This window comes from Theobroma cacao, chromosome 6 (genome assembly GCF_000208745.1).
Source record: "Theobroma cacao cultivar B97-61/B2 chromosome 6, Criollo_cocoa_genome_V2, whole genome shotgun sequence".
In the NCBI taxonomy this organism is placed as follows: Eukaryota; Viridiplantae; Streptophyta; class Magnoliopsida; order Malvales; family Malvaceae; genus Theobroma; species Theobroma cacao.
The window spans coordinates 20,771,812-20,784,702 of record NC_030855.1 but is presented as its reverse complement, the minus strand read 5'-3'; the positions used below and the strand labels follow the sequence as shown (position 1 = coordinate 20,784,702).

At 34.7% G+C, this 12,891-nt stretch overlaps 3 protein-coding genes across 3 annotated transcripts; all 3 read right to left on the bottom strand.

Moving 5' to 3' along the window:
* LOC18596335 (probable E3 ubiquitin-protein ligase RNF217) lies at positions 450 to 1,961 on the bottom strand. The gene is made up of 2 exons (XM_007024744.2): positions 1,013 to 1,961; positions 450 to 707 (listed from the first exon to the last, which is right to left on the bottom strand). Exons 1-2 carry the CDS (start codon positions 1,816 to 1,818, stop codon positions 635 to 637), a joined length of 879 nt encoding a protein of 292 aa, XP_007024806.2. The 5' UTR covers positions 1,819 to 1,961; the 3' UTR covers positions 450 to 634.
* LOC18596334 (probable E3 ubiquitin-protein ligase RNF217) lies at positions 4,933 to 6,788 on the bottom strand. Its single transcript, XM_007024743.2, has 2 exons — positions 5,665 to 6,788; positions 4,933 to 5,228 (listed from the first exon to the last, which is right to left on the bottom strand). The coding sequence occupies exons 1-2, from the start codon at positions 6,495 to 6,497 to the stop codon at positions 5,156 to 5,158; spliced, it is 906 nt and encodes a 301-aa protein (XP_007024805.2). The 5' UTR covers positions 6,498 to 6,788; the 3' UTR covers positions 4,933 to 5,155.
* Positions 8,180 to 11,344, bottom strand: LOC18596333 (protein SUPPRESSOR OF GENE SILENCING 3). Its single transcript, XM_007024742.2, has 6 exons — positions 10,998 to 11,344; positions 10,516 to 10,858; positions 9,681 to 10,380; positions 9,230 to 9,524; positions 8,817 to 9,061; positions 8,180 to 8,685 (listed from the first exon to the last, which is right to left on the bottom strand). Exons 1-6 carry the CDS (start codon positions 11,269 to 11,271, stop codon positions 8,488 to 8,490), a joined length of 2,055 nt encoding a protein of 684 aa, XP_007024804.2. The 5' UTR covers positions 11,272 to 11,344; the 3' UTR covers positions 8,180 to 8,487.

The following is a 12,891-nucleotide window of genomic DNA, read 5'->3' as shown; positions in this document are numbered from 1 at the left end:
GATATCAGCAAGAAAATTGTCTGTGATGTAGGTCAACGTCCCAAGCCTGGCAATGCTAAGTTCTAAAATGACGCTAAACCTAGTGGCCTTGACCTGAATTTTGACCTTTGTTGTTGTTTCCTCTACATAGAAGTTTCCAGGTTCCTCAGAGTCATCAAAGTACTGGATGTTCTCACCTTTATTTCTGACAATGTGGAGTAATTAGGTGAATTTCAAATGTCCTCGTAAGTATATCAAGACGTGTGGATTCAGACCTTATCTCATGATAATGTCTTAAAATGATGCATACAGGTGAAAGCCTGAAACAGGATATATTTCATAAGTTAACTTGAATTTCACTTGTTCAAAGTAATGTAGTAAATTGAGTGCTCGATTTTAAACAGTTCTCTTTCAAATTACTTTCAGATAGCAACAAAAAAAGCCAAATGACATTTAGAAAGCAACAAATTTTGCACAAATCATTCATTACATTGTATGCTTATTGGTCTAGAACAGTAGCCTTAACCAAACTTCTCAGGACAAATTGTGTTCGTTCTATTTTGGATGCTACGAGCCACTTCCAAAGATTGAAAACAACTTTACAACCTGCTTTTTCACATTGTTACATTATCCTTCTCATGCTTTATTTGGTCACTTAGTTGTTCTGACAGCCACCATGATCCTGAGTCCATTCTGCTCCACACGCATAACAAAATTCAAACTTACATCTGCAACCACAAGCGTAGACAATGCCCAATAAGCTTGAAGATCAGACAAGAAGCCTAACCAGATAAAGTTATTATAATAGCTATTGCTTTGCACCAATCTCTAACAGAGAGCTAACGGTTGATGTAATGAGGTTCGGATCAATTTGGGAACTTTTAGTTCAATCCTGCCCTCCCATCGAGCGTTGTTAATTTCAAACGAAATTAGTTTCAAACAGAAATATCACAAAATTCTGTGAGTGATTTCTAAGCAGCCAAGCATAATTCAAAGTTTCTGATAAGGAATATATTATAAAACGTAGACTGACCTGCAAGTGATATGTAGACAACCTTCGGTTCTTTCTACTATGATATGGCAACTGGAACACCTGCGCCATTTATTCTCTTTGACAAGCTTCCTCACCATGAGGTCTTCTCTTCCTCTCTCATCCTCAGTCAGGTTCTGATACTCCTCACAATCGATCCCGGCATGCCATGGAACATGACATTGGGCACAGAACAATCTATGGCAGAAGGGGCACTCACATTCTGCGATGACTTCTTGGTTATCATTCAGCAACAAGGCCGAACAATCCTTGAAAGGACAGTAAAGTCGTCCACCCGTTGCACAAAGTAGTTCTTCACATAGTAAATCCTGCCAAAGATTGACCACCTCCTTAGGAAGCAGAGGCCTGCATGCTTCCAGTTCCAAAATGTCTCTGCAATTCTCCGCTGGACACATAATTATAGTTATATTTCCCTCGAGCTTTGCCTTTACATACATGCTAATGCAATCAGAACAAAACGAGTGAGAGCAACCCGAGATTGGGAACATTTGACGCCTTTCTTTTCTTTCAGAACATATCTCACAGAAACTTAGGGAGGATTCACCAGCTTTTGTTGCAGACTTCCTTGCCTTGGGCTTGCGCATCGATGAGGTTGCCCCGATATTCATCTGCCTTGAGGTTGAGGATGACCCGGTTTCTTTGACTGAGAAAAATATTGCATCTTGAAATTGCAACTGTTCAGCAAACTTGGCATCTAATTGCTGTAAATCTCCTCCTTCGCTTCCATCAAGGACTTCTGACAAGTAAATCTCTTCTGCAAAATCAAAATCAGATGAACTTGTTCCCATGTTGCAAGCAATTACTTACTGTCCTAATCTTCTTTCTCCTGCTATTTAACTAGTCGCTACGAGAACCATGGTTTATAAAATGGCTTAACCTCGAAGCTAATTTCTAACTTGCTAGGAAGATGTCCTTCCTGATTTTAACTTTCGCGCAACTTGCTAGGAAAACTTCCATTATGATTCAAGCAAATTTATTAAGAGCTAAGCGATGGACTTGACTTTGATTTTTCAACTTGGCCAAAAGAAAAAACAAATGAAAATGGAGAAGAAGGTGGACTTGTGCTTTTTAAGTTATTCTTTTAGGCGCGTGAGTTACATTAGCGTTAAAAAGAAAAGAACAATTCCTAATATCCTATTCTCTCTCTAGAAAGCCATGCATATGTTCACACTTGTCTCATCTGTGCACTATAAAAAAAACTTTTGTAAGTTGCCTGTGGAGATGTCCTCCTAGACACAGCTGGGTCAAGCATTTGATTGGATTGCTCTCACTCACCGCCCAAATCTAAAAACAAAGAAAGAAAGGAAGGTACTTACTACTTACCAATCACGCAGAAAACTTTTTAAAAAACGGAAGGATTGACCTGTGCCACAGGACTTGTGTGTTTGTGTCAACAACTAGATGTACTTGTCACGCTAAATTTGATCAAAGATCAGGATCAATTCATTAAGCCAGGAGACATAATTAATTATCTTGTGCTTTTATTTGTACACTTTATGTAACACAAAACAGGTGAGGTATTGGTGATTCAGGAACTAGTATTGGTGGAACTATTGCTGGCGTGGCGAGCACCCATGGACCTGAGTTCAATACTTAAAATTTTTAAATTTCTTTTTTCTTTTTTCATAATTGAAATAAGGTTTCGTCAATATGATAATCCTAATCTTGAGTCCAAATAATTTTCTCATTTAATTATAAAAAAAAAGTTTTATTTTCACGGTTGTGCTATAAAAGAAGTATGTGGATACTGTCAAAGTAAGTTTAAATTGCTTGCAAAAACCAAAGTATGGTGTCTAGATTCAAATTTTCTTAATAGATGAACAAAATTTTAGTGATATACATGTTTTGCATAATGATGCAAGTATATGGATGAGTTCTATCCTTAAGATTTTCATGCTATTGAAAACATAAATAAATATAAATATTATTAATACAACTAATTTCTTTGTTTTTTAAAATTTATATTATTTTTCAATTTTCCATGATTATTATATAAACTTTACAAAAACAATATTTTGATAAATGTGTGAGAATAAGAAAAAAAATGCTTAATATTTAATGTAAAATGGGTAAAATATATCCTAATCAACTTAAAATAAATTATAATGATTACATATGTAAGTGGAAGAGAAGAATAAGTACATATAGGGGTGAGCAAATGAGTGGATTGAGTGATTTGGTCAATCATACTTAATGACTAAATGGATCAAATATTTTTAAAAAATCGATCAAAATCTACCAAATATAAAAAAAATCAAACCGACCAAACATAGAATTGGTTCGGTCGGTTTGATTTTAAACTAATGGACCAAAATTTTATTACTTTTTTTTTTTTACAAATTACAATATTAAAACTTATAAATTTCATCTATAATTACAAAATATACAAAAAATCTCAATATATTAAAAAAACATACATTTGTTCCTTCACTCACAATTGGCAAAGACTTGCTTTACTTTCCACCCACACACAAGTTCAAGTCCTTATATCAACAAAAGTTTAAACATTTTTATATTTTATTAATAATGAATAATTATTTATGATAATAAACTTTAATATATTTATATTAAATTTTACTATATAATGAATAATTATTAATAATAATATCTTTAGATATTCATAATATATTAAACATTAATATATAAGATAATATATTTAATATTATTAAATTATAAACAAAACTAATATTATTTGGTTCTTTATTTATTAACTATTGACTAAATTTATTATTTTGTAAAATATTAATTACTTATTCATATGTGATAGGTAGATTTTGCTAAGAACATCAAACCTACTAGAGTCTTTACCTATTTTTGTTAAAATATTTATTATTTACATTCATTATTATGTTGTTCAAGTTAATATTTATCGTTTAAAAAACTTTAGCTATAAAGTATAATAATTCATGATAATCTTAATTTTATGATTGTTGTGGTGCAAATTTATATAAAAACAAAGAAATAATACGTAAATTAATAAAATACGTTTAATACAATAAGTAAGATATGACTTAATTATACTAAAATTTTAATCGTTGTAGATTTATTAATTTGTAAAAATCAATAAAAATAAGTAATATAGAGTATTTATCTTGTTTGTTAAATGAATAAAATATTTATATTTATTTTACTTAACTTATTTAAATACTTTTTAAAATTTTATTAATTTTCGATTCTCATGAGATATTCTTGACTTTACGATAAGTTTTACTTGATACGCATCCTATAAGATAATAAAATTGAAATTTGAAACAAAATAAGGGAAAGCATAAATTAATGCTGAAAAGGTTATTCAGCTTGCACGGGTTGAACTTATATTCGGATGGGCCTAATGCCCATATGCATGAGGTATGTCTGTCGCAAATGGACTTTGGCCTACTGCTACTATAATTGACATGAAAATTTCAATCAAGCTAATTGACATACGGGAAAAAGATGCTGGTGATTTTACTCTCCGCACCGTTTTTCCATTGGTAACTATATGGAATATGGTAATGGCACTGCTGGTGCAATATTGCTCAGGCTTGCGTCTAAACCCCTGGCTGAATAAAAGTGCCATGTATTAGAGCGTAAGCATCGATTTCCTTGTTTGCAACGGAAGACAGATTCCTACAAGAGAAGAAACCAAATCGAAAGGAGACTCACTTGGCTTTTATTCTCCTCTCTTGATCGCACCTAAATATGAGTAGTTTCATAACAAAAAGAATCCCATTTAGGATCCTTTTCCATTAAGCATTGTTCTAAAAGTAGTTTCATATATGCTTTCACTTGCTTTAGCAAAATTGCTCGTCTGTTTCCAGAGCTTTTTCTTTGATAGGACACTTCTAAAATTGTCACAAAATTATGATTTTTATACCTTCAGTTCTACCACAAAATCATTAAAACAAACAAGGCCTTCAGAGTTCAATTCTGTATTGAAAATGAACTGCTAATCGAGAACAAACTTCAATGGACAAACATCTTTTCACAACAATTAGTACAGTTATTCTTCTTGACCTTTGCAAACTAGAACACCACACCAAATTAAACTTCTGAACATATTATCGTTTCCATTTCGATGCAAACAGCTTTCAGAGACAAAAATCAACTCAAAGGTATAATGTTTACTGTGCTCTTGTTGTCCTCTTAATTCCTCTGGCAGCCGCCGTGATTCTGATTCCACTCTTGTTCACAACCATAACAAAACTGGAATTGACACCTGCAACCACAACCATATAATCAACTCCCTCATCAATCCGAAAAACTCCTTTTAAAATTATTTTCTTGCACAAGAATTGGATCAACCCAAATAGAAAATTCTGTTGATAAGACAATGTCTCATTTCCATAATTCTAAGAGTCCAGTATAAACACATCTATACGAATTAAAGGAAATTTATCCCATTCAGTGTATTGAAGGATAACATCTACCTATCCAAGCGCCTAGTACTTTCAAACTGGGCCCCTTAGCTAAACCTGAAAATAAGATGCTCCAACAGAGGAACATTGACGTTTTCCTGGGAAGCATCTAATTTGGATTTGCTCAACTAAGATAAGAGCAATGATACTGCAGAGCGCTGCCCTTATGAGCTAGTATTATAATTCAAAATCATTGATGAAGTAATAGTATTAGAAATTAGTAGAATTTTAACTGACCTGCAAGTCATATGTGGGCAACCTTGTGTTCTTTCCACATAGTATTTGCAGCGGGGGCATCTAGCCCATTTCTTCTCCTTTGCAAGTTCCCTCACCATGAGATCTGCCGTCCCTCTCTCATCCTCATTAAGCCTCTGATAGTCCTCGCATTCAATCCCCGGATGCCAGGGCACATTACACCGTGCACAGAACAATCTATGACAGAAGGGGCACTCAGATTCTCTAATATCTTCTCCTCCATTGTCATTCAGCAATGGGGCTGAGCAATCCCTGAAAGGACAGTAAAGTCTCTGCGATGTGTTAATAAACTCTTGGCAGAGAGCATCTTCCCAGCGATGGACTACCACATCGGGAAGCACAGGCCTACAAATATCAAGCTCCAAGACAGCCTTGCAATTCACTCCAGGGCAAGTAATTATCGTTATGCTTTCTTCAACCCTTATCAAAACATGCTTGCTGATGCAATCAGAACAGTAAGAGTGAACGCAGCTTCCGGTAGTGAACATCTGATCACTTTCTTTCCTTTCAACACAAATCTCACAGAAGCTTAACGAGGATTCACCAGCTTCCGTTGTTTCCATCTCCAAGAGCTCTAGATGAGGCGTGGCCTGGATTAATATTGGCGAGGAAGCATGGATTCTACATGGCTTGGAGACGCTGGTTGTCATTTGTGAAGAGATTGCAGATGACATGAGAACCTCTTGAAACTGCAACTCTTCAGCATACTTGTCATCAGAAGGAGGAAAGATTTCTTCTTCATCTTGATCAAAGAGTGCTAAGTAGTAAGAATCATCCACAAAATCAAGATCAGAGGTTGGTTTGATTTGTGCCATGGCTTATGATTTGGTCTCTGTCTCTACAAGGCAGGGTTTAGTAACTTTTTAACAAAATGGAGGAAGTGGCATGACCTTTCAAGTAACTTATCGCCTAAGGTGCCAATCCCGATTGAACTACTTCACTAAGAGGTAACCTTAAAAACTTTTGACTCTTTCTCTCCCCCTTCTTTCTCTCTCACTCAATAAAGCTGAACTTTTTGACTTCTCTTGACTTGACTGTTGTGCCTATGGCTTCTCTCTTGTGGATTTTTATGTAGAACAACCTCTTTTATTGGCCATAACTGGGAAATAAAGCATGATCGTGTTATTAATTTCATAGGAGTAAAAATGTTATAAGAAATATTGTTTTTGAGACGGTACATCTGTTAATACCCTTGTTAAATAAATTAATATTGGAAAGATTCCTTTGAAAATAATCTCTTAGTACTCTTATCAAGAAAACACAAATGGAAAAAATGGACTTTCCTTAAAATTCTTTTAAAAATAAATATTTGAAAATTTTTAATTGTGGCAGCAATCAATTATTAATTTGAAAAATATATTTAGAATTATATCTGTTCTAATTTCTAATTATTCTCTCATCATTATTTTTCTTTTCTTTTTTTTTTTTTGACCAAACATGAAATAGATTTCATCACAAAATAGTATATACGATACATAAATCAAGCTAATAGTCAAAGAACAAAGGCAGATAGCAAAATTGAGGACTTAGAACCAACTTTCGATGCACTTGCTATACAAAATACATTTTAAATAGGAGTTGGAAGACTATCCGTATTAAAAATGTGTACTAAATAGATGTAATAAATTCAATCCAATTTTTTAGGCACATCCCTTATTCAATTAAGTTACTATCCCTTTTCCGCTTAGCCAACTAAACTCACTTTTTTCAAAGACTTAATACTCGTTATTACTTTACGTAGTAATTTTTATTTCTACATTTATAATAATCATTAAAAAAAATAACAATGTAAATCTCATAGATTACCAATGATTCATGCACTCAATTCATATTTTTTTCTTTATGTTATTTTTTAATCTATTTTCTCTTTTTTATTATGATTATTCACATTTAAAATTTAACAAAATACATAATCCACCTACGTTTATTTCCGTAATATTATGTAAATTGTGTGTTTATGATTAATCACATATTTTCAAAAGCAAAATCCAAGTAAATTAAAAAGTAAAGAACAAAAGAAAATTGAACATCTCAAATGTTGTATGACACGCATGTAATCTATCATCTTTGTTCAAGACTTACATTTCCTGATGTTTCCAAGATAATATCACATGAAAAGTTTTTCCCATGGTACCACAGCTAAAAGGCCAAACTTCCGATCCAAAACATAAAACAGTAGTATTACTAGCCGCGTGCTGGAAAGGCGAACACCCCACGCGTAGAAGAAAATACATCTAGTTTCCTGTCCAAGGCCCTGGAGGCACCTGGGCCGAAGTGTCTATTGTCCATGTCAAAAATGGAATCAAATCCTTGGTTGATCAACTATTATTGATCGTGACTAAATTCCCGAGAGAAAACAAGAAGTCGGGAAAACTACCGGCTTGGTGATTGTGCTTCCCTGCAGGTCAGGGTTCAATTTCATGTTTCGCTTCCCCGTTATATTTATATCCCCACTTTATTAAGCACCCAATAATCGTGACGTAGATAGCTAGATAGCAAAGAACTTCAGTATTTGATTTTCTATACTTTTGATAGGCGGCCAAGTCAATAAACAAATGATATCCATTCAATTACTATCATGAAGAAATTTATGAAAGAAGATTTGGTTCTTTGAAACAAGGGATACCATCTACCCCTGAAACTTCTAATCAGCAATCACATAAAATCTATAAACCATCTATCCCTGAAAATATACAAGGCATCATCAGGGATTTAGGATACTACATTAATTAGTCGCTCTAAAGTACTGAAGCTGCTTGTTTATTCCCACATACCAATTTTCATTAGCTTTTGCGCGGGAGCTTTTCACTCTTCAACCTCGTCAATATCGTGGTTGCTGTTGTGCTGATATGGAGTGTACTCCTCCATCGGGCAGGCCAAGGCAGGTTCAGGTTCCTCTCTGTGCAAAGGATTTGCATCTGATTCCTGCAACTTTTCAAGCTCTTTCATCCTTGCTTCAAGAATTTTGATTTGGTCCTTGTAAAAGTTCTCTTGGTAGTCCATCTGAGAAACACCATTCAACTTTCACTCTTTCAGACACCAATAAAGTAACTTAAAATGTAATAGTACTTATTTCCATTAGTCCCAACCTAATTCTTAAAATAAATTTTATCTGGAATTTGTCAGAGTATTACCTCTTCCTTGTTTTGTTCATGCAGTGATTGGACTCTCTGTTTAAATATATGGATGTCCTTTGTTTTCTGTTGCAGGTTCCTACTCAGATTTCGAACTGATTGTTCAAAAGTTTTTGCAAGTTTTCTTTCTTGTGCAAGCCTGTCCTTCAACCAGATAAGCTGTTGGCTGTCCTCGCTCATTTTCTTGATTTCATTCAGAACCGCCATTTGATATGATTTCAGCTCATATTTGACCTTTGATTTACCTGATCAATAATAATAACATGTCACTTGAAAAGAAGACGAACTGGAAGCAAGAGTAAATCTTATGCATGTTAGTTGTTCTATAAGCAGAGGATTCAGTTGAACGATCCAGGACAGCTAATTAAAACCTTCAACAGTATATAAAAAGAGAGACAGAAGGGAGAGAGCACCTTGGCAATGCTGGTTAAAGACATCCAGGTCTTCCTTCACTGCCATGAAACCATAAAGTTGGCGCCCCCCTCCCGGCAGGATCACGTCTGAACAGAAATTCCAGGCAAATCTATCCAATCCTTGCTCGACAAAATTCTTATGCAGACGCTCAGCCTCTAAATAACCTACTGCTGAGCTCTCAAAAATCAGGACACTCAAACCACAGTGACCTTCAGGACCATAGGAGTGTTGAGCCTTCAAAGCAGGATACGAGCTGAAGTGCTCAAGAAGCTCTAGACTTCCCATGCCAACACACTGAAATCCAATACAGTACAAAGAAGTTCAGATTGCTAATCAGATGAAAGAATTTACCTTTTCAATCTAATCAGAAGTAAAACAAGCATTAATAAAGACAACCGAGATTCAAATTATTCAACTGTTCATAACAAAAAGAAAGCCTGATAATCTTACCTTTCCATCCTTATAAATGTTTGTCATTGTGTTCACAATGACAACAATGGGAGGCCAAACTATTTCATGATCTCTGGCATCCTCTTTTAAACCTTTCCAGTTACCAAATACTGTTTGGCCAGCAGGAGCAATTGAAGTTCCCTTCCTGCGCAGCTCCTCCTCTAGAAGCTCTGCAAGCTCCCGGTGTCGCTTCACCCTTCTTGCTCCAATGTTTTTGGCATGTGCTATTAGGTCCTGGATGCTTCTGTACCATTTGATGGCACCAGGGCCACCTTGGCATGCTGGACAGTGCCACAAGGTTTCGTCAATCTCCTCAATATTCAACGCGTCTATTCTCTCAAAAAATTCCTTAAACGTTTTACTCTTCTTGCGACTCTCATGGCTCTTTTGACTTGTATCGGAATCAAAGTCATCTTCATCATCCAAGGTATCATAATCATCTTCATGAACAACATTCTGAACTTCATTTACCTTAACAACATTTCTGTTGTTATTCTCTGAACCCTTTAAAGGATTGGGATGCCGAGGACCCCATCGTTTGGCAGTACCACTTCCAGCTCTGCTTTTGGGTTTCCTCTTGGAGACCAGCAACCAGTCATTATCTATTGCTTTGCCCTTTCCCTTGGGATCTTTGTTGTTATCAATACCAGCAATAGGAACGTTCCCAAACCTCAAACTCGTTTTTGCATGTGATTCATTGCTGGATAATTGATTTAAATAAATGTCAATCAAATTTTTCTCACTAAACACAGTTTATCAGATAAAGTTGAATTATTTTAAATAAGTTTCTTGGCCTTCTACCATAAATCAAGTGGAAATTCTAAGAAACACTGACCTGGAAGTGTTTCGTGGAATATCTCCCGTCCTTCTTCCCTTGAACTTGGGCTGGTAATGCCCCGTTGGTCCACTCCATCTAGGACTCCACGCCATGGAATGCTCTCTTCCTTTCTCATCCCAGTTGATCCTCTGTTGCTCATTGCAACTAAGACCTGAACTCTGGGCTTGCCCTCTTCTTAACTCATCCCAGTCGATCCACTGTTTCTCAAGGCAATTAAGCCCTGAATCCTGGGGGATAGTACATTCCGTGCAGGACAATTTATGGCAGACAGGACACGCAGATTTCTTGAAGGCTTCAGCAACTGCATCTTCCTGATCTTTTAGAGTCTTGAAGTTAAAAGCTGGACATGTTACAGACTAAGCGTTATTTTGTATCTTTCTCCTTACATAATCATTATGCAATCTATATAAAAGCATTTGAAGTTTGAACATAAAAAATCCTGTTAAAGCAAATATCAAAGATGCTTAGGGATGACTAACCTCTCTCTAACTCTTCCATCTCTAACTCTTCCAGAGATTGCTCGGAACTTGGCGATGAAATTGCTTGAGGTGTCGATATTGAAGATGGTAATGGTGAGGATGATGACGATGATGATAGTTCATTTTTGGTAATTTCAGAAGCGATCATGGACTCCTTGAGGACCTCCTGGAGCTGCAACTCTTCAGCAAATGTGGCATATGAGAGCTCGATAATCTCGTTTTCGTTCGCGTTCCCAAGTCCATATATTAGATCAAATGCAAACTCTTTTCCCATGTTACTGTTGTGTTGTTAATTCAGCCTATGCCCTTCTTCACAAACATGACCATCTGTCTAGCTGCTACTTATAACTTGGTTCGCAATAGCTTTCTCTGAACTTAGCTACGAAGAAGTTTCTTTCGTTGGGCACAAACTACTTCGTTGGAGGATTATATTGGAAGTCTGTTGCTGATAGGTTCAGTCTATAACCCTTTTTGACAAACATGACAGTTGTATGACATGCAATTTCAGGTCCCAAGCTTGGTTTCAAACTTAGCTGATAAGAAGTTCTTTTTCATTGTTATATTACTGGACTTGCTGCTTTATATTAAATTTCTATCTGTGTCTAGTCTTCTTTTGAGAAAATATTACAATTTTCATTTCTGTAATATACACAAGTTTATAATGTAAGAGTTGTCAAATTATAACACATTTGATGTCCCAATAACTTGATCTCAAAGTTGGCTCAAAAGAATTTTCTTCCATTGTGCGATTACTAGTTGCTACTTCGTTAGAGGTTTATTCCTTTTGACATACATGACCATCTGTCCAGCTTCGACATAAAGTTGATGCCCCATTGGTTGTCTCAAAAACTTGACTCGCAAGCAGTTTCCTTTCTTTTCGCCACTAAACCACTTCGAAGTTTACTGCTCTTGGACTGGATTAGATTGGTACGACCCAATATTCCAATGCTCAGGCCAAGAAGCGTATACCCCTTTAGCCTAATGTCTATTCCAAGAAGATTCAGGTCCAACATCTTTCTCTTTTTCTTCCGGAATACTGAAATTGGATGAATCTTGTACTCTCATGGGTGTGAACTGTGAATTGCTCTGAGGCATGTTGGAGTATAAACACAAAACATAATTTAGATCTTTCAATTATGGAAAGCATTGAAGTCCTTGGTCCAATAAACCGAACTTGATAAATACTCATGATTCAAACTAATTTAATGGATTTTAAATAGTAAATATTTGAGTTTACTTCCTTTTTCTTTTATTGGAACTTATATAGTTTTCCTTTTTATTCAAATGAGCATCAATCCTCAATATTAAGATGACTGGTGAAAGTCTGAACTTGGTCATTACTTACTCCTATTACCTCAATTTTATTGAATTTATCTTTATATTTTTATTAAAAATCAACTTAAAAACAATTGATAAACAATGTTAAAATTTTTCAATTAAATTTGATTATTTAATTTTTTTTATTGATGATGTGATATGTCAATTTAAATTATTTTTTATCACATGGCACATTTTAGTAAAAAGATCTTTATTTTTAATAAAAATATTAAAGTTGTTTTTTTAGAATTTCAAAAAAGTATTAATTATTATTTAATTTAAATAAAATATGATATTTTTTAGATTAATATGAGCAATGTAACAAAAAAATTAATCCGCCTCAACATGCTAGGTCATCATTAAAATGTCACATCATCCAAGTTAAAAGCAAAATTTAAATACTATTATCAATTATCCTAAAATCAATTTAATTAAAATGTAGAGATTAAATTCATTACAATTAAGATAACTAAAATACTATATAAGTCTCTAAATTATCTCAAACATTTCAAATCAACACCCATCCTTTTATTCTACTCAATAAGTTCTTGTTTTATAATTTTTACTTAGATAAGCC